The 25328-nt window shown below is 45.9% G+C and overlaps 1 protein-coding gene and 1 long non-coding RNA gene across 13 annotated transcripts in view; one reads left to right on the top strand and one right to left on the bottom strand.

Annotated features, from left to right (window-relative positions):
- Window positions 1–4465, bottom strand: part of HNF1B (HNF1 homeobox B) — a 51823-nt gene extending 47358 nt beyond the window's left edge. For 2 of the 10 annotated variants that reach the window (XM_037808996.1, XM_037808997.1), the window contains exon 1: window positions 3355–4460. In XM_037808996.1, coding sequence (XP_037664924.1) covers window positions 3355–3698 — 344 coding nt within the window. In that variant the 5' untranslated portion in view covers window positions 3699–4460. The other 8 variants (XM_037809002.1, XM_037809003.1, XM_037808999.1 and 5 more) reach the window with 7 other exon arrangements.
- LOC119513627 overlaps window positions 3972–25328 on the top strand; it is an 85443-nt gene continuing 64086 nt past the window's right edge. For 2 of the 3 annotated variants that reach the window (XR_005212667.1, XR_005212666.1), the window contains exon 1: window positions 3972–4237. This is a non-coding gene — a long non-coding RNA (uncharacterized LOC119513627). Of the gene's footprint in view, window positions 4238–22069; window positions 22172–25328 lie in introns of all 3 variants that reach the window. The other variant, XR_005212668.1, reaches the window with a different exon arrangement.

Here is a 25328-nt window from a genome sequence, read left to right as displayed (position 1 = left end):
TCTAATTGGTGTCTATAATTTGTCAAATAAAATTAATTTTGCTTAATGAATTAAAAATCCATTAATTAAACTGGGTTATTTTGTAAGCATTTGAGTAATTCTGATTATTTCAGCAAGCCTTTGATATTAAATTCATGAGAACTTGGGCTTTGAATCAGAGTTCGTAAGGAACTCAAACTGTTCACATTAATTACATACAAATTAATAACAAATTTTTCAAGTATTCACAAAAGTACTTCCAAATAACACATCATGATGCATTAACAACAAAAACAATAAAATGAGAAAATGTGTTACAGTTTCAAACTTGAGAAGTTCACCTTGAAAAATAATGTAATCAACATTTTGGACATACTCAGTTAAACATGAAAGGTGATTTCTGACAAATATTTCCACAGACATTTTTAGGATAGAAAAACACTTTCAACAGATATGAACAATAGTTTCAAAAGTAGCAAAAGCTTTTAGATTTTTAAAAGTTAATACTGCTTTAACAGATCCTTTTACTGTTTTTTGTTGTTGTTGTTTTCAATTTGTTTACCTGTGTTAATTTTGTGTGCTTAAGAAGCCTAGCGAAATAGAGTAATGTTTTAAGTGCGAAAGGTCCTGTGGAATTAGTGATGAATTCGCTCAACAACTGGGAAGGTTAAAAAAAAAAAAAAGCCCACCAAAACTCTACAAACTACATCAAAGCCTTTAAGCCCAAATTAAAGAACTAGAGTTGGGAGGGTAATATGGCGCAGTTATACCTTTATAGCTATCCGACCCCAGAATTCTTGTATATTCACCGGGAAGAACCAGGAGGACTGGTTACGTTTTAAAATTTGAAAATGCAGTTCCTTTTCAGGGGTTCCCAAACGCGATAAAGCACCGATCCCAAGAAGCGCGCAGGGCCATTGTGTTCAGAGCGCAGGTGTCAAACGGCGGACCTCGGCGTCCGCATTGTCCGCCCAGCACGCTCCTTTCCAAATAATGACTTACTTGCCTGTCCACGAGCAGAAAAGCCCTCGACCCCATCACAGTTCTTGGCGTGTTGGTTAAGAAGCCTCAACTCCGGCTTCTTTGGAAGCAGCCACCTTTCCAAACGCCACCGGCGCCCAAGACCTAGAGGCGGGCTCCGCTCGGAAGTCCCTTGCTTTCCCTTCTCTCCTTTCTCTTCTAGGAAGTTTAAAAAGCGCTCCGGAAAGTGGCCTTTTCTTTTTCTTTTCTTCCTACCTTAGGGGAACAGGATGAGCAAAAAAAAAAGGGGGGGGGGGGACTGCATTTGCCTGGCGCTCAGGAGCCGACTGTGTATTGACCTGGGAACCGCTAACGATTTCTTGAAAAATTACTTTAATCAAGTCCGACTACTCCTGGGGTTAGGGGAGGGAAGGAGCACCCGCCTGGGAAAGGGAGAAAAGCCTCGGGTCTCTCCGGCGCCCCCAACCCAGGGCGGGTCCCGGGCCCCTCTGACTCCCTGCGGCAGCCGGGGACTTCGGGAAGAGAAGCGGGCTGAGGTCCCCGGCCCCCCGCGCCGAGCGCGGCTCTCCCTCGGCGGGGCGGCCCTCGGGCCCCACGGGCGGCTGGCGCGCTGGGACAACCCGGGTCAGGCGCGCCGGGGCGGCGGGAACTCGGTGCGGTGCCGGGACCTGGCTGGGCTCGCCGAATAGCTCCGTGCGTGTGCAATGGGAGCGGCGAGCAACCCCGCGTCCGGGTTTTGATTTCCTTCCCCTCTAAGCCGCATTTACAACTTCACCAATGAATAACCCGCCTCTCTTTTCAGCCTAATCACGGCTCTTTGTGTATCTTTCTGTTGATGATTTATAGAAATAAATTAATAACACCCCAACTCCACGTGCTTTAGTTTATGTTACTTCTCTGCTACGTCCAGCCCGGCGCGGGGTTGTGTGCAGAGGGGCCCTCTAGGTCCCCTCGGGCTTCCCAGGTCCTCTGAGCTTCCAGCCAGAAAGCGGGGGCTGCGGCTAGGCGGTAGGGCCTAGGCCTGGCTGGCTCCTGGTGGAAGGCGGCTGGAGCCGGGTTTGTCGGCCTGGTCTCGGTCAGGCTCCAAGGAGGCCATGCTCGGGCCCCAGCCCTGCGAGGGGCTCCTCTTTCGACCTCTCTCGGTCTCGGGGACGCACGCCTTCCTGCGCCCCAACTCCCGCCGGGGAAAATCGCCGCCACGCTGGGGAATCGCGCGGGAAAAACCTCAAAACTCTGAACAGTAGCAAAATACTTTTGAACAAACAAGCAAAGCAACAAAACCCCTAAACATCTGACTGTCCAGAGCAAGCCGCCGGGCCCTCGCAGCGCAAATTCAAATGCAAGGTCATATCCCACTCCATATTGCCGCTGCGGGCGTGCACACGAAAACGCCCGCGTCCCGGGCGCGACTCGGGTCTGGCCCAGACCTGAAACCGCGACGCTGTAGCGTCGGAGGCCACGCGAGGGGCTCCTAAAGCGCGGAGTGGCCCGGAGCGACGTGCAGTCTAAGGGAACCGCTCGGCTCCTTGGATAATTAGTAACCAGCTGTCAAAGCCCTAGGCCAGCCGGGGAGGCCCGGCAAACGATTGTGGACCTGGGGATATCCCGCCAGCCTGCCTGTATTCCCGGGGAACGCTGGGGTGCAGCGGCGATAAATCGAAATGCCTTCCCTTTCTCAGATTCCGACCGAACGCACAGCGAACTGGGGTCTTGGCCATAATTGGCCCCCGCTGGCTTAGACGCGTAGTTTCTTTTGCCCCGCGCGGGCCAGCCCCGACCGTACATGCATGCATTCCCCTTTGCAAATCTAAACTGGCTTTGAAGATTCCAGATAATCCCAGGCCCTTGCACGGGCTCTGCAGACGCAAGTGCCCACCAAAACAGACGTCTCTTAGATCCGCGCCCCGGGTGCCGCCGGTAACTTGGCAAGAATTGGCAGGAAGCTGCGCCCGAGGCCGAACTGCGTTTTCCCAGACCCGAGAGGCGATACCCGGGGAAACGCTTGGCTTGGTGCTCTTGAAGGCCCGAGCCTCTGCTCACTGAGAAATCGCCGTAGTTTCTCAGCACCCACCCGCACTTCCAGTCGTGTGGGCAAACCTCGCGGCAAAGAGCTCCGCGGCCCGGGTTCTCCCTGGCGGAGCACCAGCCCGGCTGGGAGGGTCCTTCGGGTCTCAGGCGCAGGGCCTGGGCTGGGGGAGAGGAAGCCTGGGGCCCTGAACCATCAGGCTAAGGGACTGGGACTCGTCCAGGTGTGGGGAGAGAAGCGGAGCGCCCTCCGGGGGTCTTCTCTGGTGGGAAACATGCTGGCGAGAGTGGTGGGGCGCAATGTGGCTCCGGCACAGGGCCCGAGGCTCCAGGAGCTCCGGCGCGCATCCCCGCCTCGCTCGCGCCTACCTGAGCATCCGGTCCACCTCAGCCCGCTGCTCGGCCGCCTCCTCGGTGTTGAGAGCCTGCAGTTCCTTGAGGATGGGAGGGGTGTCATAGTCGTCCCCGTCCTCGGAGCCCTCGTCCCCGGACAGGCGGCCCTTGGCGTGGCCGTTGGTGAGAGTGTGAAAGACCGGCTTGGTGTCGGGCTCGGCACCACTCCCGGGGGACAGGGGCAGCGTCTCCAACTTCACCCCGAAGCTTGGCGACGGCAGTAACTCCTCCAAGGCCTGGACCAGCACCTCCTTGGTGACCCCGGAGCTCAGCAGGGCGCTCAGGAGTTCTTGCTGGAGCGACGTGAGCTTGGACACCATTTTCCAAGGACAGGAAAAGAAGGGGGTGAGGGGGTGGGTGGGTGCAAGAGAGGAGGGTGGAGGGGAGTTTCACAAGCGAACCCCAAATCCGGAGCCCCCCCACCCTTCAGGCTCCAGACACCTGTTACTCCCTGGGGTCCTGGAGTCTCCTCCGAGAGGAGTCAGAAAACTTCTAACTTGCCATGATCGCCACCATTAGGCCATATAAGATATGCAAATGAGTGGGAAGGGCTCGGCTTTCGGCTAGATGCAAATGGTAGTGGGGAGGGGGGAACACCGAGAGAGAGGGAGAGAATGAGGGCAGATGTGGAGAGCCGGAGACCCGGGCCGCGAGCGGGTATTTGCCAGGGTCCATTGTACTCACGCTGGGGGTGCTGAAGACCTTCTTTTACTGGTTCTGGTTATCAGTCAAACTCTAGCTGACCTTTGGACTTATTAAGCAAGTGGTTTGCAGCCTAGTATGGAAAGCGCGGGGCTTTTTCACCGCCTGCGGGTCCGGCCCTAGTCCCAAGAGAGGACACTGAGCTTCGGGGGTTCAGGTGAGAGCTGGAGGAAGTTGGGGTGCTCCCGGAAGAACGGGATGGGGAAGGAGGCGAAGAGTAGAGACCCTCCTAGTTGTCCCAACCGAGCAGGTGATAGAAGGAGCCAGCGGGGAGGAGGAGAAACTGCCCTCTTGGGGATGGTCTCGGGGAACCGTGAGGCGCTGTTAGACCTGACGAGTAAAAAATAGGGGATCGGAGGGACCCCATTTATTTCTACCACGGTTACTGCTCCCCAGGCCTGAGACTTTCACGGGTCGGGTCGGGAGGTTTGGATTTGCAGAACTGCCTGCACCGATAGCAGAGGTGAGGAGGAGGGGGCCCGGGAGGACGCTTGAAGGAGGCGCTGACTAATTTATGGCCAGAGGGAGTAGCCAAAGTTGAACTCCCCAACAGCGGGGCTGCACCTTCGCCCAGTCGGTCCGAACCGCTGGGGAGCAGGACGCCCTTAAATCAGGAATATCAACGCGCCTCTGCTTTGGGGTAAAATAGGTTGTGGTGCCTCCTTCCTTAGCAATGAAAGCAAAGACTCGCCGCTGGATGGAGAGTGGGAGCCGCGTTTTCCCGGACCGGCTGATACCTGGTTTGTTTGCAGATCCGGGACGTACGCAGTGCCGGGGCCGGGGCCGCGCTCTGTAGGCGCAAGGTCACCGCGGCTGTGGTGGGAGTCTCGCGCTCCAAATTGAGGAGACGCCGACAAGGCCACGGAGGGAAATTTTTTCCCCCACCCCGGCTTGGGCCTCTGATGGTCTTTCAGTACCATCAGAGTTTCACCCACATCTCGCCGGGAGGCAGAGGGGCAGGAAGGAAGCTTGAGGCGCACCGAGACCTACGGACTGGGGCAGCTCAGGGGAAGGGGCTCGCTGGGATCCGTCGCTCACAGACCTTAGCTCCTGGGGCAAAGGACTGACTCTCTTACCTTCTCCAGCCTGTGAAATGGAGATAAGACTGATCCCTACTGTGCAGGGAGATTGTATACATTGAAGGAGACCGACTGTGCAGCTCCTTATTCAGTAGTGTTCACACTTACCAGGCTGGGAAGGCAGAAAACCGAGTTCCCTGTAGTAAAATCCCATCACCCTGGAGGCTTAGGGTTCTCAAGGGCAGGGAGATGAGCCTCAAAAAGCTGGTGGTAGCCCTGGGGTTGGAAGAAGTGGGAGATTAGGAACAAAAAATTCTGAATTAGCTGGGAATTTGCATAGGAGTTTCTGAGTGAGTTCTCCTACTTCTCCCATCCACAAAAAGGCAATTAGGAAGAAGGTGGGGTTAGGTTAGGGATAGAGAGGAATCTCAACCTAGAGAAGGAGGGTCCAGCAGTTCTCATCTGCTGGTTTTAAGATCAGACCTCCCGTGTATGAAGGCTAAAACCCCGGATGCAATTGGTCCAAGTCAGGCAGCTAAGGAGGTGGGCTGTCTTCTTTAAATAAGGACCTGCTACAGGTACTCGGGCCACCTGGGTATGGGAAGCCAGAAAGCAGCAGAGAGGTTGTGTGCACGAAGCCCCTGGGAAGGTTTACACCTATTTTAGTCTCTCATCTCCTGAGGAAGAGGTAGTAAATTCATGTAAAATGAGGTTCCTTCATTTCACCTTATTGTCTTCCAGTTTGTTTTGACATATGGCAGGTCCTTGCCCCTTACAATTCAGCCCAGTGGAAAACATCCCCTGCCTACCCAGCTTGCTCTACCAGGATAATGAAGTGTTCAGAGTAAATGTCCCTGGAGAACAATCTCTTTCTCTTTCTTTCACTTGCTATCATGATAGAAGCAGTCAAGTGTAATGAAGATCAGTTTCTGTGTTGAGCTGGGAAAACCCATTTAAAAAGCAGCAACCACTTCCCTTTGAACAACAAATCTTTGATTTGTAGTTCGAATTGCCGTGAGCCTAGTCTGACCCCCAAGCCTCTTTCTCTCTCAAAATTCAGGTGTCAGCAAACCCATTCCTTCCCCAACCCCAGACAACTATGTGGATGTACAGGAAGTTTCACAGTGAGTATAGGGTAAAGTTCCTATGAGTGTCCAGGTATGTCTACCAGGTAATCTGGCCATTCATATCCAACAACTTCTGGCAATCCTTCTACCTTGATCTACCTAGCATGTGTTACCTGCTGCATTGTGGGTGTTCACCATGGAACCATACCTATGGATCTGTGAACAGACTCAACAACCATCCCGTCATAAGTAAATTTAAAGGGAAAAGTAGACCAGCAGTTAGCTCTTCAGGATGTGTCATAAATGAATTATCTAATAAAAATGAGTTTATCTAAAAAGTTAAACTTCCCCCAAATAGATTAAAAAAGAGTATGGTTGAAATGATCTTTATTTATGCTTCACACAGAATGGACTGTGTGATACACTGATATATTTAGCCCCATTGTAAAGATGGGGAAAATAAGGCACAGGGTAGTTTAAGGAGGTTGCTTGGAACCACTGGAGTAAGTTAATGGAAGGGCTGGGGTTGGGGCTCAGGATGTTTGAGCAGGGCTTTAGATGAAAATGGACTGGGGCTGTCCCTCAACTCTAAGGAAGGCTTCCAGCTTTCATTTCTTTGGGAGACAGGAAGTTGAAGGGGGGAATTCTATGAGGAAGCAGTGGAGGAATAACAAGCAGAGAATAGAGGGCAGGCTTTGGAGTCAAACAGACCTGAACTGGAGACTGAGATCTGCCTAAGCAGCTGTGTGACCTTGGGCATGTTATGGAATCTTTCTAAGCCTCAGTTCCCTTATGTGGAAAATGAGAATAATACTCTACTGTGCTTCTCTGAAGATTATATGAGTTATTACATGCAGGTTCCTGGAGTACGGTAGGCTCTCACATGTATAGAAAGAAAAAAGAAGAAAGGCATCACCAGAGGGATACAAAGAAGTGTGGCCGCTGGTCTCTTTGGGCTCTTGTATTCCTAGCTTGTTTTTAGGAGGAACTGGATTTGAAGAGTCCGTATTAGGCTCTTCTACTTAAGTGATTACTCTGCAGTTCAAATGCCAAAATTTTCTATGAAAAATGCTTTCCCCGGAGTCCAATAAATTCAAACCCAAGTTGACTCATCACTCTGCAGAGATTTTCCCGGGACTATCTTGGTAATTTCACCAGAACAGCAAATGTGGTTCCTGTGGACTCACCTCCCCTGTGACTTAGCAGCATAAGTGAGATTCCTTTGCTGCTCTTGGGAAGACAGCACCCCTACCCCACCCACCATCACCACCCTTTCCTTGGTTGTCCTTTTTTGATCACAGCAGGGGAGGGTCTGGTCTTCCCAGTCCCCTGCCCCTGCTGTGCTGCTCCACTCTCCAGGCTTAATTACACCACAGACAGCCACCTCCATGAGGGTAGGGACTGTCTCATCTCTTACTCTTTGGTGCCTGGAACAGTACCTGATACATAGTAGATGCTCAATAAAATAGCTGTTGAGTGAATGAACAAGCGACCATCTCTGACAGATGCCATTAAGGGTGATTTTTGTTTCCCTATTTGTACTTCTCAGATTTGTCAGCAATGAAGTTGTATTTAAAAAAAAATACCTTTTCCAGACCCTTAAGAGTATACACTGCATGATTCATTTACATGAAGTTAAAAGCAGGGCAAACTTCCATGGTGATAGAGGTCAGAATTGTGGTTCCTTTTAGGGTGCATTGACTGGGAGTGGGTAGGAAGGAGCTCTCTGGGTTGGTAGCAATGTTCTATATCTTCATCAGGATGGTGGATACAGCATGAGGCTGTCCATTTAGGATCTGTGTATGTTGCTGTACATATTATAACTTAGTAAAAGTAAATTAAATAAATCAACAATTCCAAAGTGTAGAATATGAAGTCACCTCCTTACTACTCAACTGTTTGCAGTTGGTGTGTGACCCCCCAGATTCTTTTCTACCCACCGTGAATAGTTTATCACCACTAAAATCTATACAATAGTATATTGCAGGGGCTTGGCAAACTTTTTCTGTAAAGGGTCAAATGGTAAATATTTTAGGCTTTGTGGGCCAAATGGTTTCTGTCACAACTATTCAGCTCTTATAAACAATAAGAGCTGACCGTGTGGCTGTGTTCTGAAAAAACTTTATAAAAACAGTCGTCCACCTGGATTTTGTCAACCCCTGGATAAAGCAATCCATCTGAAAGGGACTTTAGCCATCATCTCACTTGACTTCCTCTTTGGGATGAAGAAGCAGATTTAGGGAGAAGTAACTTTCCCAAGATGACATACAGCACAGTGCAATAGGGAAACCCTGGCTTTGGAGTCCCATAGACCAGTTGCTTGCTGTGTGTGTGTGTGTGTGTGTGTGTGTGTGTGTGTGTGTGTGCGCGTGGCCTTGGGAAAGCTGCTTAATTTCTTTGAATCTTTATATTATCACTCCTATGTAAATGGTGATAGGAATGGAATTAAACCTCATAGGTTGGGGGAGGACTAAATGAGGCAATGTAGAATAGGGCTGTATGGGGGCTGACACAGAGTAAATCATTCAAGCACACAGAGGCAGGACTTGGTTTCAAATTCAGCATTTGCTTAATTATAGCACATGGCTCAGGGATTTCCTTCCTCTCCTCCCTCCTTCTCTCTCTTTTAAATGCACAGTTTCTCCTGTAAGTTCACTAACAAACAGTACCAAGTGCTTACTATGTGCAAAGCCCTTTGGGGAGAGCTGTGTGGGATTAACACATCGATGTGGGATGACCTCAAATCCCACCAGTCCCAGCCATCATCTTCCTCTCTAGCAGTCCCTTCCAGTTCTGTGCTTTTATCTCGAATACATGCTACTAAAAGAAGATGTTTGCCAGGAAAACTACTAAAGAGTTGAGGGGGTTTCTTTCATTTGATTCAACAACCCCTTCTGCTGGGTCATTTTTAGAAATAAGTTGTTTCCACTAGCTTGTAAAAGATTAAATTAAAAACCAGTGGCCTAGTATGATATTAAACTAATAAATACTACACCTAGCATAGAGAGCCTTCACTCCAGAACAATGATCTTTTCCCTTTTCTTCTACAAAAGGAAAGTGAGATTGGCAGTCATCAAAAGTGACACAGTAGGTGCTCTCCATACATGTTTATTGAATAAGTGATAGGGGCTAGGCTATGATGTTTAGATAAAAGCAATCATATTTACTAAGATTGCTTGGAATCTGTTTTCAGATTAAAATTCAAGTAAGTGTTAGTGAATTGCCCTTGCTACACTCTCCCCTTTAATCCTCCCCAGAGACCTAGGAAGTAGACAGTCCCACCACTATTTTAATGATGAGAAAATCTAGGCTCTGCCAGGGTAAGGATTAGACCAAAGATCCATAAACGGTTAAGGGGTGGAGTCTTGGACATGAACTGAGAACCTCCTGATCCTGCATTAAGTGCTTTACTTCTGGCTCTCCCTACCCAGGCAGAGTGGGGCTCACAGAAGCCCTCTGCACAGTTTCAGCATAGAGAGGAATCCTGTGATTGCCCTAGAGAGAAGCAGACCAATGTCTGGCGTATAAAGAACTATAATATTTGCACAGAGTTTCATGGCGTGTCAAGAGCTTTCTTACTTCATTTGATCCTCAAAAAGGCCCTGCAAAGAAGGGAAGGCAAGCATTGTCCACATTTTCCAGAAGAAGAGACCAAAGCTCAGAGAGGAAAAGTCACCTCCTGAAAGTATCAGAACCACTGTCTTCTGACCCAAGTCTTCTGAATCCAGACTCCAATGTTTTCTCCACCACATCATGTTTGTATCCTGACAAGATTAGCACAAAGGGCAGCCCAGGAACATGCACAAGACTTCAGAATAAGATACAATACTACTCCCATTTCTACTCCTGAGGTCATGCCTGTGTGACCCCATGAAAGGGTGCCAGGAAAGACTCTGGGTCCAGCCTGTGAGTTAGGAACCTCCGCCACTTACATCTCCTTTCCATAGACCCTAGAGTTCCTTGTTGCACAGCAGGGCCCGGCTCTGTCCTGCTCTGCCTGGCTGTGTCAGGTCAGGAGGGCTGGCCTCTGACATGTGTCTCAGGCATGAGAGTGATCACTTGGCCTCAAGCCGTGGGATGGCCAAGGTATCCTTTCATGCTCTGGTGACTAGACCTGGACCCTGCCCCCAGATATGGGGGCAGAGAGCTATGCAGCGCTGCCAAGTCAATGCAGCAGGCATTTAGTGAGCACCCAATACGTGCTGGGCACTGCGGTGGGTGCCTGGTACTGTTGAGATGAACAAGATTCAATTCCTGCCTTAAAGGGTTTTATTATAGAGTGGAAGAGACAGCCATGTAGATACTTACCTCTATGTCCAGGCAGAACAGAGCAGGCTTTATAAGAAGCACTGTGCTGGTTGCTTTACATAAAGCATCTCATTTAATCTTCAGAGCAGCCTCATGAAGAGGTATTACTATTCTTATTTTTAGTTTTTTTTAACTGAGGCTCAGGGACCTGTGGTTGCTTACGTGGAGTTGAGATTCAAACCTTGCTCAATCTGATTCCAAACATCACTCTGTACTATACAAGAGGCAGGTGCTTTAGGGGAATCAGCACGGGGCTTGGAGTCAGGCTGATCTGGGTTTGAAACTTGTCTCTGCTAGGTCTGACCCTGGGCAGGGTGCCACTCTGAACCTCAGTTTCCTCGTCTGTTAAAAGGAGGACAGTAATTCTTCATGTAGAAATTGACAGGAAAGATAATTTATATACATAAAACTACCTGACATAATTAATAAATAGAAGCAACTGTTAATGATAGAGGAACCAGTAAAGTTCTGTGGGGGCTTAGAGCCTTTGAGGGGTAAATAGAATTTGACACTAAGGAGAAGTCAGGGAGCATTTCAGGCTGAAAGAAGAGCTGAGTGAAGGCTTGAAGCATGAAAGTAGGTGATGAGGTGATGGTGTGGGAGGCAAGCTCAGCTGTCTGCACCAAGAAGGGGTGTTCCTAACGATGAGGCTGGACAGTGAGGACAGGACTTCTCGTGAGCAAATATTGAATGCCAGGCCCAGGGATCCGAACTTTTCTCCCTAGGCAATGAGGATTCTCTGAAAGTTTTCAAGGGCGGGTGAGGGGATAGTTTTCAAGGTAGAAGGGGAAGACGTGGTATAATTTTGTTTTTTTTTAGAATGCTCATAACCACTATAGCAGGACCAGTGACTATTTACTGAGCGCCTACATTGCTGTGCTAAGTGATTTACACCATTGTCAGATTTAATCCTTACCATCACCCTAGTTTGTTCTCATGATCTCCATTTTACAGATAAGGAAATCAAATGAACTGGTTAAATATGAGGATTCTGGAACTAAACTGAAGGATTCAGATTTTGGATTCACAACTCATTAACTAGGTATCCATGAGCAAGTTACTAAACCTCTCTATGCCTCAGCATTCCCATCTTTAAAATGGGGATAAAAGTAGTACCTACCTGACAGGGCGGTTGTAAGGAGTAAATGAATCAATACATGTAGAGCTCTTAGAAAAAATGGTGCCTGTCATTCTCGGCTATGATATTATTACTGCCCCAGGTGACACACTGAAGAGAAAATGACCAGGGGGTTCCCTGGTGGAGACTTCTGTGGGCCTTCTCCATGTAGGAGGTGAGTAAAGGTCTGTCGTGGGGTCTGCACAGAAGGGATGGAAACAAGTACATGGACCAGGGTTGCCATGGAAGAAGACTCTTTAGAGAGGCTGATGGGAGCCCCTCACCATCTGTCCAGCTGGGGCCTTAGGAGGGGTGAGGCACAGCACAGCCACAACCCAGAGCCCAGGAGGAGGCCGGGAAGTCCAACAACTTATGGGAAGCCACCATGGAGTGATGGGAAAATTCAGAAATACTGTGTTAGGTTTCATGATGCTGAGCCACCCCTCCATCCACTTTCCTTACGAAGCCCTTCTCTGGAGTGGCCCCTACAGCACCTTGCTAATTTCCTCATCTACACCCTTCACCTGCCATTTTCTCCACCTGGAAGGGCTCCTTCTCGTCAAACCAGATTCCGCACCTTCTCTGACAACTTCGTTTAAAATTCATGAGCTGCAGGAACCTTTCCTGATTACCCTGTTCCTTTAATTACTTTCCGCCCTCCAGCCTTCTGGGATCAGCTGAGGGCTCCCCTCCTTCAGGGAGTCCCACCTCCCCCCAGGTTTGGGTTATTAATCCTTGGTTCTCAACTGGGGGTGGCTTTGCCCCTTGGGGGAGATTTGGCAATGTCTAGCCAGGCCAGTTTCATGGGAGTGCTTGGGGTTCAATGCTCTGCAGTCGTTGTTTTGAAATTCTTAATGATTTTATCTTTGAATTTCTGTTTTGTAAGTGAAATCTGACAGGGCAAGGGAGCATGTGCTGGGGCCTGGAGCCTCAGTGCAGTCCTACCTCCTGCTGCTCCCCTGCCTTTCTGGGATGGGTTTTTGGCCTCCACTCCTCCACCTCCTGGTATTTACCGCCTGGCCAAGCCTCTCTGCATCCCCCTTCCCGTCCAACAAATGAGCTGCCCTCCTCCGCCTTGGAGGCCTAGCATGGGCACAGGGAGGGCTGGGATAGGGTGCTTACGCCCTGTGGATTTTTGGGGTGGGGCGTGGTGATGGTCATCCCTGCTCCAGGCTTGTGTTGCCATGGAGCATTAGGAGGTGACTAAGTGGGGTGGGGGGGTACCCCTGATCCAGGTACTACATGTGTCCTTGCCCAGAGGTTGTATTACCCTTGGGGGTTGCCCATCTGCCATGGTTAGGACAGCAGGTCCATGGCACGAGGATATGCCCAACTTGACTTCCACACCCCATGTTGGGTACAGTGCATCGTTCCACTGGTTGGCAGGACGGGGAGTGGTCAGCCAGTGGACCACACTGAGGCTAGGGGCAGGGTTCTTGGACAACTATGAGTTTGTTCTTGCCCTGCTAGTATCCCTGTGCCCAAGAGAATGCAACATTAAATAGCAAACAAAAACATCAGAACAGATAGAAGAGACCACAGAAGAAAAAGCTTTATATCATATTATCTTTAATGGCACTTTTTTCCCTGCTTTTTTGAAAAAGATGCCCCAAATTTTCATTTTGCCCTGGTTCCCACAAATTATGTAGTTGGTCCTAATGTCTAGGACCAGTTTTTGTTGTCATGGTTGTGGGGGCTACCAGCATCCAACAGGGAGAGACCAGGGATGCTGCTAAACCTCCTTCAATGGCACAGATGGCCCCCAGAACAAGGAATCATCCAGTACAAATGCCAAAAGTGTGGAGTAGAGAAACATTGGGTCATTTGTTCCTCCTTTCTGCATGCAGCGTCTTCTGTGCTTTTCTCTGTCCTTGCTCTTTGCCCATGTTGATGAAATGACCTCATCACATATCTAGACTAGAAGCTCCTCAAGAGCAGGGTTGCATTTTTATTCCCCTTTGCAGCGCCAGGACCTGATGGCACACAATAAGTTCTCAATGTTCATCAACTGGATTAAATGGCAGGGCCCAGGAACTCACCTTATCATGTTTTAATCTACTATTTTGTGTTTGTTGGAAGCACAAAACCACTTACAGCTATTCTTGAGGCATTTCATGATTGTATGTGTTATCTCCCTGAAAGGGTTGTAAATCCCCAAGCACAGGAAATAAACTTTTCAAATCTCTGTGTTGCTCAGTGGTGTTTGGAACAGTGCATTGCGTGCAGCAGGCATTTGTAAGTGCTTGCTTACTAATTCTTTTGCTCTTGCTGATTCTACCTTTCTCCATGTCCAAGGCTCAGATAACATTCATTTATTCATTCAACAAACACATCTCAAGCATTTACTATATGCAAAATGCTGGGATTTAAAGGTGTTAAAGATCCAATTCCCACCCCCATGGAGTTCAGGGGGTTCGACAGTGTTTTACACAGCAAAATTAAGCGTCATAGTTGCTGTACAACCAGCTGTCAGAAGTCTAATGATAAGGAAGAGAAGAGAGAAGATCCAGTGGCCCCATTTTTTTTTTTTACTGATACTTTCGTACTTTCTATTTTTGCCAATTATGATTCTTAATATTACCGCATGCATGACATATTAAATATAGTTAAACACTTTAGTCATATTGTCTGATAATGTTTTTTTCAATTTTATTGAGATATATTCATATACCATACAATCATCCAAGTATACAATCAGTTGTTCACTGTACCATCATATAGTTGTGCATTCATCACTCCAATCTATTTTTTGAACATTTTCCTTGTACCAGAAAAAGTGAAAATAAGAATAAAAAATAAAAGAACACCCAAAACACCCTCCCCCCAAAAAAACCACCCTATTTTTCACTTAGCTTTGTCCCCATTTTTCTACTCATCTACCCATACACTGGATAAAGGGAGTGCGATCCATAAGGCTTTCACGATCACACTGTCACCTCTTGCAAGCTCTTTTGCTACACAATCGTCTTCAAGAATAAAGGCTACTGGGTTGCAGTTTGATAGTTTCAGGTATTTACTTCTAGCTATTCCAATGCATTAAAACCTAAAAAGGGTTATCTATATAGTGCATAAGAATGCCCACCAGAGTGACAATGGCCCCATTTTCAAGAGAAACCCCTCAAGCCTCGTTTGTGTTTCTAACCCAGTCCTTTGCGGCTCTTAGTCTGTTCATTCAACAAAGATGTAGCTGTGTCAGGCACTTTCCCAGGTACTGGTGAGGCAGCAGTGAATAAAACAGACAAAGCCTCTGCCCTCACAGGGCTTACACTCTAGAGAGGATGGGAGACAGACCACGAAGAGGACAAGTAAACGAATAAAAAATAGTATGCCAAATGATGGTGCACGATAGAGAAAAATAAAAGGATGGGGGAAGTGAAAAGGTAGTGCGGGAGACTACTGTAAATGAAGGGTGGTCAGGGGAGACATTTCAAATATATGACATTTAGCTGAAAATCAAACTCAGTGCAGTTTCTCTGCGTGAAAGCACCTCTCTCTGTGCCAAGTCTCACAGCCCACCCCCCCTCCCACCCCTGCAGTGGGCCCAGAAATCCCCTTCAGGACCAGTCAAAAGTACTGACTGTAAATAAGAAGGAGTTGAATAAAGTGTCAATAAGTTTTAAAAGGGGCTTTTCTTTAAAGTGTAGTCTGTAAATGTTTTTCCCAAGTTATTCTTATCAGTTAAAAACAAAAACTTGAGTACCTCATCCCCATTATTTCTTGTGTTTTATTTATTTATTATGCATCCTGTGGTTCCAATAGTTCATGCTCATTATAAAGCAAACACAAAAATATAAAGGATGGGGTTAAACATAAATATAAGTTCAATATTTCATTTCATATCCTCAGTGTATCACTTTTACACCTTACTTTGAGACTCTTGTTTTAATGTATGAAAGCACTAAGTTTTATTTTATTATTGGATGAGCAGAAACCTGGCTAGAAGTCTTCAGATATCTGTCTATCAGAAATTTCTTAAGATTTGGAATAAAATTGAAAGTAAAGGATGAGAGAAAGGAAAAAAAGGAATAAAAGGAGATAATGAGAAGAAGAGAGAAGATAAATAAAAATTTAAGAAGTAAGAATGATAAATGAGAAGGAAGGAAGAAGAAAGAAATGAGGAAAAGGAAGAAAGGAATAAAAAAGGAAGGAATGAACGAAAAAGAAAGAAAAAAGGAAGGAAGGACGTGAGAAAGGAGGGAAGGAAAGAGGAAGGAAGGAAGGAAGGAAGGAAAGTAAAAAGTAAAGGAAAAATCCCCAAAGACGCCACTGGATGGAGGCGGCGAGTCTGCCGGCCTTTGCCCAGACCTCACGGCATTTTAAGAATGTTCTGTCACAGTCCGTGGGCTGGACCTTGGCCTCTCACCACACATTCGGAGTCACTGGCTAATTAAGTGGATATTGCTTTCTGGTCCATCTCTCTTTCCCGATTGCTGGTTCCCCTCCGTGCCCCACACTTAGCCGTGGTGTCAGGAGTGATTGAAGGGTGACCTTTTCCCATCACTGTCCTGCACACCTCATTAACTTCTCCTTGCAGCTGGAGATGACCATTATGGATTAGAAAAACTGACAGGTTCTGCAGAGAACAGAGGAACACACAGTTTCCCAGAAGTTCCTGATCCAGGAAGTCTCTTCTCTAGGACATGGGAGAAAATCTTCTGGTTTGTGGTGCCATGTTAGAAGCTCTTAAAGAACCCTGAGTATTTTTTTTCCCTTTCAGTTCCTTACTTTAAAGTGGTGAGACAAGGCATTTCAATATGGAACTAATCAAATAAGACAGAATGAAAGAATGCAAAAATACAATATAAAATAATGACAAAAGCAATGGTTATGGAATGAAATTTTCTTATTTTAAATTTGATCCGGGCCTGAGTCAGGAGGCATGCAGTATTTGTTGAATGAATGAATGAACAAATGGTGAATTTTCACAATAATCCTGTGATGATATGAGGTAGGTAGTGTCTGTATGGACAGAAGAGACTGAAACCAGAGAAGTTAAGTGCCCAAGGTCACTCAGCAAGGAAGCAGTTCACAAAGTTTCCTCCATTGCCACCGGGGCACTGCTTATACGCAGTCGTTATACCTCCTTCAGGAAGAATTGACACTTGCCTAGATGCTCTGGGGAAGTCATTCCTTTAGGACAACAGAATTGAGTTTACATGTATTGAGCACCTACAGGCAGACAGGCCTGGTGTTGGGTATGGGGGATACAGCTGCAGAGCCGGCCCCTGCTCTCAAGAAGCTCACACTTTGGCGGGTGCTACTGCAGCCCGTTGCAAGCACAGTGACCTGCAGGTCCGTTTTCACTGTCGCTTCCTTGTCTTATTTATATGTTCTAATCTGCATGAGCATTCGCTTAAAAAAAGTCTTTATTAGATGCTTGTTACAAAAATGCAAAGAACCACAACTGTATAAAATAAAAAGAAAAGCCCCTTCTCACCTATTGACTCTCCACTTCTCAACCTCCTCTTTCTATAAGCAATTTCTGTTCAGTTTACCTGTCATGTACAATCTCTCTCTCTCACACACACACACACACACACACACACACACACACACACACACACACACTTTTAAAAACCAAAATGGGATCGCAGGTTGCTTCTCTTCAGTGATATTGCACATCAGGGACAGCAGAGAGAAGCAATCGTGAGTGTAGGCGTGTAGGCAGACGGGACTGATTGCTGGTTTGAGTTTCCTTTCCACACCTTCCTAACTGTGACTGTGGGCTGGTGACCCAACCTCTCTAAATCTCTTTCCTTGAGTGAAAATGAGGATACTATTGTTGGGTCTTAATAAAAAGGGCACTAGGAGATGCTCAGCACATGGGAAACGCACAGTAAAGGCTGACCGTGGTTATTCTTTCCTAGAAGTTTCTCTCATGGCTTGTGGACTCTGTGTGCAGTCAGGGTTCAAGGAAGTCTGCAGCCAGGGGATACCTGATTAGCCCTTGATTACCTTGGATCATCTTTTCACAGAGGGCCTAGTTAGGAACAAGTTACTAAGGTGTTCTTTATCTTTCCAGTCATAAGGAGTAGCTGTTGCAATACGAGTATCTTTTTCAAAAGAGTACCTCTCCAGAGTGAAAGCTCATAAAATAAACTTTCAGGAAGAAATGACAGAGCAGAGTTTAAGAAAGCATTTAGGGCCTGGGGAGCATGGATAGGTGACTATAGGAAGATACTGAGGAAGTGCAATGTGTGCAGTGCTTAGAGTCGAGAGATCTGAGTTTGAGTTCTGCCTTAATAGATCTGTATAACCTTGAGTGATGCACTTATAAACTCTTTGAGCCCCGGTTTCCTGGTCCAAGTGGGCACTGTCTGTCCTAAAAAAAATATTGTGAGGATTGAAGTGGAGCAGCTATGCAAAAGTCCTTTTTAAAATGATTATTACTGACTTTTTAACCAATAGGTTTGTGTTAATGTACAGGCCTACTAGTACTGGAAACTTTTTTTTTTTTTTAATGGAAATAGCTTTCTTATCTTTTTTTTTTTTTCTTGATATTATACAGTCAATGTAAAAGCAAAATGCGAGAGTACAAGTTTCCTTAACCTCAACTACTGTTGACAGCTGGGGTATAGTCTTTCCCACTTTTTATTTATTTAAGGATAATTCAATATAGTAACTGAAAAAAAAAGGTTTCAAACATTTTTATAGTGTGATCCTATTTATGGCTTGTGAATTACTGCCAATCAAATAATAGAGATAAGAATAAAGATCTTATGATCTTCAGAGGCTTTTATAACCTGAGATTCTATCAATTATTCCTAAAGAGCCTTCTCTAAACTTGCATTTAAACTAGAATAGTGTGTGTTTTAGGAGCTGGGTTCTGTATTTAAAAAAATGGAGATAATATAGTGCAAATTCATAGTTTTAGTGATGATTAAATTAGATAATGCACAGTGTTGTCAAAAAGCAAGTCCTCAATAAATGTTAGATGCTATTTATCAATAATAATACATTAAACTAATTTCATTACCTGCTTCGATTAAAGGGCTTGCTTACTGATTACCACAGATTAGTGATTATCTGGGATAAATGAAACTAGAGTTTTAGAAAATAAAGACACAATTTATAAGATTTGCAAGGTAGAACAAAAGTAACAATGTTTGTACAAAGACTGTGGAGATTGGGAGGGCTGGGTGGTGGCGGCTAGGCAGTCGGGCTAGGTGATAGCACTGGAATTTGTAATCTGAATTTTACAAAGCTATTGCTTCTTTGGTCTGAGCTTTAACTATTGTTATTGAGATGTTATGTGCCTGTCTCCCATTTCCCTGTCCAAAGCTTCCTTAGCACGACTGCCAGATTTGTTGATATGTAAGAAAATAGTAATTACTTTTCTCTGCTAAAATGGGAAACTGACATTGGGAACCATTTCATAATTCTAGAGCAAAAGCTTTTCCCATTTAATCTAATTCTAAAGTCTTGCCTGCACCCCTTTAAGATAAAGGGTATATAAAAATATTGTACATACAGACAATATTTGAAAGAGAACAAAAAACACATAGATTTAAAAAAAATTTTTTTGTTTGTGGAAATTTATATGCAACATAAAATTCACCATCTTAACCATTTTAAGTGCATCATTTAGTGGCATTTGTTGCATTTATAATATTGTGCTACCAGGCGCACATGATTTTTTGAAGTTTGAAAGTTACTTTTTAAAACAGCATTTGCTACTCTGGAGAATTTCTTCTGTATCCTGGAAAAGCTATCACACACACACATACACACACACACACACCCCTCTCAGCTTTCAATGAATCATATAGTACCAATTGTGACCTTAACCACAACAAAAATGTGTTACTTTTATATTGTCTTTGAGGTTTCCCTTTTAAAAACTGTTTTCAAGGAGCCAAGTTTTGGTTTTGTTTTTTTCCCTCTGATCACTGCTGACTGACTAAGGACTTTAGGCTGTTTACATGGGAAAGCTTTAGATATGGTTATTTGTATGGCATTGTAGCAAGGCCTTCAAATATTTGCTGGGAGGTTTGGTGGAAAATGTCTAGACCAGTGCAAACACTGCAGGCCCCAGAGAAATTCAAGGAGCTCAAGTGGCCATTCGAGAACCCTTGATCTATCCTATTGTCACTACAAGAAGACTCTTGGAGTCTTTGTCAGAGTGGATGATCCCATTGAAGAGACTTAAAGGGTCTAACCCAGGGAAAGGATCCTGATTTCATAACCGGTTTCTTTCATTTGATGTCTATAAGGGGTGCCGTGGAAAGCCACCGGCCCTTAGCCAGGAGAGCTCATTGCTAGCCCTAGAACCACCACTCACTTGCTGGGTCATTCTAGGAAGTCACCGACCCTCTCTGGGCTGTTTTCTTAGTCTTAAAAGAAGCAAAATCATCTCTAAGTTCCTCTTCTTTGATTCTACCTATTAAGTATCTCTCAGGTGTTGGCACTGAACCAGGGCTTCATTGGAAGATACAAAGAAAAATAAGATCCCTCATTCTCAGGTTCCTCATCTCAAGAAAGTTTGATTGGATGTTTAAGCCTCTTTTAATATTTGTCAGCTCTGAGTAGTCTCCTGGAAGCTCATAATCTCAGGGGTGGCCACAGGCAAATACACAATAAATCACTTATTGATTACGATATATGATGAAGTAATTTTATCCATGCTTCCAGACTTTGCAGCCACCATGAATTTTTGTGCAGGTGACCATACACTTAGTAGGCCAACACACACATAAATACAGCTATAATATCAGTTACTTTTGTGTGTAATAATAGCCACACTATATTGAGAATGTACTATGTGCCAAGCTCTCTGCTAGAAGCTTTGCAAATCCTCCTGATAAATCCTCGGGAACCCTCATATCTATCTTGTAAGGTATGCAGCATTGTCTCCATTTTACACAGGAGGAAACCAAGACTCTGAGGGGTTAAGAAACTTGCCCAACATCACGGAGCTAGTAAGAGGCTCCAAACCCAGCTCTTCTTGGTTCCAGAGTCTGGACTCCTTTCACCCTACCTACCTTTACATTTTGCACATCATATATATCCACACCTAGATTTAGAAGATAAGTAGATGGAAGCACAGACAGGATGACATGCCCCCAACCCCTTGGCTGGGGAGTGGCAGATGTGGGATTTGAAACGAGGGGTTCTGACTCAAAAAACCCGGGTTTTTCCCCACCTTGTGACATTGCTTGTGCAGCATGCTCTGACTGACATGGTTTTGTAAGAATTCTGAACCCCTCTAGAAGGGGCTAGCATGCCACAGAGCCCCCCACTACTTGTTTTTTATACCCAGCCTCCCGTTTCCCTCCCCAGACCTGCTTCCCTTGCAGTCTCTTCCTACCCCATAAAGGGCAATTGCTCCTTCCAGCTGCTCATGCCCCAGAGCAAGGACTCATCCTTTTCTCTCACACCCTGCATCCCATCTTTCAACAAATCCTACTAGATATGCCTTCAAATTAAACCCAGAATATGACCACTTTTTGGAACCTCCATCAGTATCCCCTTAGTCATGCCAGTCATCTTTCCTATCCTCCTGTCTGGTCCCTCAGTATCCCAGCTGGAACTGTACTAAGAGGTCATCTGGTGCAACTTGCTCCCTACAATCTATTCTCCAAACTGCAGCCAAAGGAATCCAATTAAGCTGAAATTCAGATGATGACCCTCTCTGTTAAGAGATACACTAGTGACTTCTCATCTCATTCACAGCAAAAGCCCTGCGACAAGCTCTCGGCCCCAGCCACACTGGCCCCCTTGCTGTCCCTGCACTTTCCTGCCTCAGGGCCTTTGCCTTGCTGTTTCCAAGCCCTGGACACTCTTCCCCAGATAGTTGCACATCTCACTCCTTATATCCTTCAAGTCACTTCTAATTTGTGATCTTCTCAAGGAGGCTTTTTTTCTGCCCACCCTTTAAAAATTGCAGTTCACATCTACTGGGTATGTCTAACCCATGCCCTAACTCTCTTTTTTCTTCTTCAAGGCATTTATCACCACTTGACAAAATATTATTGAACTGATTTATTTTGTTGATTGTCTCTTTCCCCATCTAGAATGTAAGCCCCATGAAGGCAGGGGTTATTTTGGGGGGACCAGTGTGTTTACTGCTGTAACCCCAGAATCTAGAACAACATCTGGCATTTAGTAGGTCTCAATAAATGTCTGTTGAATGAATGAATGAATGAATGAATAATGAATGATCAAAACGTCCCTAGCCCCTGAGGGGTAGTTGAATTGCAGCCTGTCTGGGCCTCAACTCGTCCTGATCTGCAGAGCAGGTCACTTTGATCTCGGTCACATGGCTGCTCTTCCCAGGTGTGGCACGGCCGTTCTTTTCTCGTTCCCCTCTGCCCGAGCCCAGCCCCCGCCTAGGCAGCTCTCCAGAGAGGTTTGGGCAATGGGATGCCATCGTGGTAGCTTCCGGCCAAGATTTAAAGGAGGGATATTACTCAGGTGTGGTCCTAGACTCCTCCATAAGACTCTGTCTTCACGTATGACACTCTCACTCTCGGTTTTAGGAGGCACTCAGCAGCCGAAAGTCAAGCACTCAGCTTACTGAATATTAATTATTCAAATGCCTCTGGCCATATGGGAATTGTTCAGCCGGTGATGAAATGAAGGTAAACCAGGCAAGGAGAAAGCCCGTGTTAACGCTGGTCTTTGGGGGTAAATGTCCTCTAAAGACCCCCTGTGTTTCTGGGTTGAAGAAAAGCCAGCAGCAGCCAGAGGAGAAGCAAGGCCATTCATTTTTGCAATTTGCAAAAAAGGAATCATTTCTAAAAGTTTCTACTTGAGATATTTAACACTCTAATTGCCCTTCAAAAAAAATTTAAGGCGGTTATGGCTGATAAAAACACAGCAAGCTCTCCTGTTTGGCGAAGGAGAAAACAAACACGGTGATTCTCCAAGGACCACGGCAACCCAAGCAATTCTACCCTTTGTGTCAAGAGTCAGTCATGCTTGTCTCCATCCACCTGAAGTGTCCCAGACCATCTTGGAGGGTTACGTCATCATGAAAGTTACCCCAGCATTGAGGGGGAAAACAAGAAGCGAAACTCACCAAACTCTCAACCCCCAAACAGTGTTGAGTCAGGGTGAGATCAGAGCAGGCAGTCCTGGGAAGGGCTTCAGAAGGGGCATCGGTGCCCTGGCTGGAATGGTCCTTAGAAGTCATCTCAAACAACCTGTACACGGGGAAGCTGAGCTCCAGGGAGGATGAGCGTCTCTGGGGCCCTGGCCATACAGGGATTTAGTAACTGGAAAGGAACCAGAATTCTCCCACCTCCGGTCTCCACGTGGAGCTATGTCCACTCCACCAGGGCCTCCCAGTGACCCTGCAGGACCTCATTTTCTGGATGAGGACACAGAGACCAGCAAGGCAGAAAGAGCAGTGAGGCCAAGGAGGACTTAGGAGGCCAGAGAAGTTATTTAAAATGGACCTTCACCCTTTCTGGTTCTCTTAAGTTTATTTAAGCAGGACTTTCAGTTCTTTCCTCTTCCTTTTCCTTCAGTGTCACAGTAACTTATACATCGGTTTGGTCTAGTTACTCAGGAAATGGTCTTGTGAACTTGGAAAACAAATGCCTAAATTCACTGAACCAAGTAAGTTTCTTGTACTGTCCCTTCTGTTCTATGCCAGTGTTTCTGTCTAGAAGTGGGGTCAGTTTTGGTCAGAGTGGGTAAAAATATACAGTGGCTCTCCTAGGGCCATCCCAGTGTTTGCTGCATACAGTTTGTGCTTAGCAAATGGCAGTTGGATTGCCTTGTTGGGTGCCATTTTGGAAGACTTGTAAGCCATCAGTTTCACAAATAACCAGTGGATGAATGTATTAATCACTCTACGTCCAGAATCACACCTGGAATTGTGGAATGATCAAGAGTCATATGTGTATTTTCTAGTCTTACCTTCAAGGGCCTTAAAATCTCATTGAGAAGTCAGTTCTCTCACACAACACAAATTGAGTGAAATACAATACTGTTCCCACATAAGTTTCTGTAACATTCATAGGATTGTAGGGAGTGGATTTAAAATCAACCTGTCTTCACCTTCATACCAACATGATAGTAATAATAATAATAATACCAGTTGCCTTTTTTAAGAGCAGTTACTGTAGTTATTACTAGGCATAGGCTAAGCTCTTTATAAATATAGTCTCATCTAAAGAGCAAAACAAACCTTCCAGGTTGGCATTAAAATTATTCCTTTGCCCAAGGTCACAAAGCTAATAAATGTAGAGCCCGAATTTGAACACAGGACATCCTACCCCCAAACCATGTTCTTAGTGTTGACCCCACTGCCCCACTCTAGAACTCCATGTGTCCATGGTTTGTTTTAATATGATGCCTCCTTTTTAAAAAAATTCAGTTTTATTGAGATATATTCACCTACCATACAATCATCCATGGTGTACAATCAACTGTTCACGGTACCATCCTGTAGTTGTGCATTCATCACCCCAATCTATTTTTGAACATTTCCTTACACCAGAAAGAATCAGAATCAGAATAAAAAATAAAAATAAAAAAGAACACCCAAATCATCCCCCCCCATCCCATCCTATTTTTCATTTGGTTTTTGTCCCCATTCTTCTACTCATCCATCCATACACTGGATAAAGGGAGTGTGATCCACAAGGTTTTCACAATCACACTGTCACCCACTGTAAGCTACATTGTTACACAATCGTATAACGCCTCCTTTTGAACTCTTTTTCCTCATCTCTGGCCACCATGTTCTGGCCCAGATCAGGGGTTCCCCAACTCTGTGCCACCACTTGTAGAGGAACCTGACAAGAGGGAGAGAAAAGGGACCGGCTCATAACCTGTGGCCCATTTGCTTCTTCCCCAACTGGAGTGAGGGGCACAAGATCACATGGCCCCGGAATTATCTGTAAGTGGGAAATAAGCTAAGAACCACTGTTCCTGGTCACCTCTTATTGCTGTGTTCCCACTTTGCACATCCTTTCCTACCTTCCCATCTTCCTGCAACTAACCTTGCTCTCCTGAAGTCTGTCTTAAATGCTAGAGATAAAACCATCTTCCTCTAATGTTTGGGTAGCCAACTCTCCTTAATTTATCAGGGGTCTCCTGGGTTCCTCAGGGTACTCCTGCTTCCTAATCCAGCTGATTTTCCGTAGGGGGTTCAGGTATCCTGGGTGCTGAATTCTGCTCCATGTTATGGCTGTGCCTGGGAGTTGGTGCTCTCCTGGGCACCAGGAAGGCTGGGCCCCCAGAACATAGGTGCAGGGTGTCAATTCCATCCTTCCCTCTCCCACCCCTGCTACCCACTCAGACAGTTTCCTGGAATGGAAGTACATTAAATTGTACTTGACCTCCTCAAATGATCACCATGGCTTCTGGGTACAAGGAAATAAGAATTACCTTGATACTACCACTAGCACTACCAGTGCTACTACTGCCACTGCTGCTGCCATGAAAACTTAGTATGGGCCTGGCTCATGCTATTTTACTTACATTATCTCATTTAATTTCACAACAACCCTTGAAGTAGAAAATATTACCCCCAGTTTATAGATAAGATAAGTAAGACTTGGAGAGTCACTTGAGTTGGCAGTTTCCCCTCTAATAGGAGGTGAGTCAGGAATTGAATCCAAATGGTCTGACACCAGAGCCCATGCACTTAACCACTATGCTAAATGGTCTTCTAGTGAGCAGAAGTGACATTGGCTTTGGAGTCACAGAGAACTGGATTAGAATCCCCACCTGGCTGGGTAACCAGGTGTTTTAGTTTTCTGGCTGCTAAAACAAATACCATAC

This window comes from Choloepus didactylus, chromosome 18 (assembly GCF_015220235.1).
Source record: "Choloepus didactylus isolate mChoDid1 chromosome 18, mChoDid1.pri, whole genome shotgun sequence".
NCBI lineage: Eukaryota > Metazoa > Chordata > Mammalia > Pilosa > Megalonychidae > Choloepus > Choloepus didactylus.
This window is presented reverse-complemented; position numbering and strand designations above follow the sequence as displayed.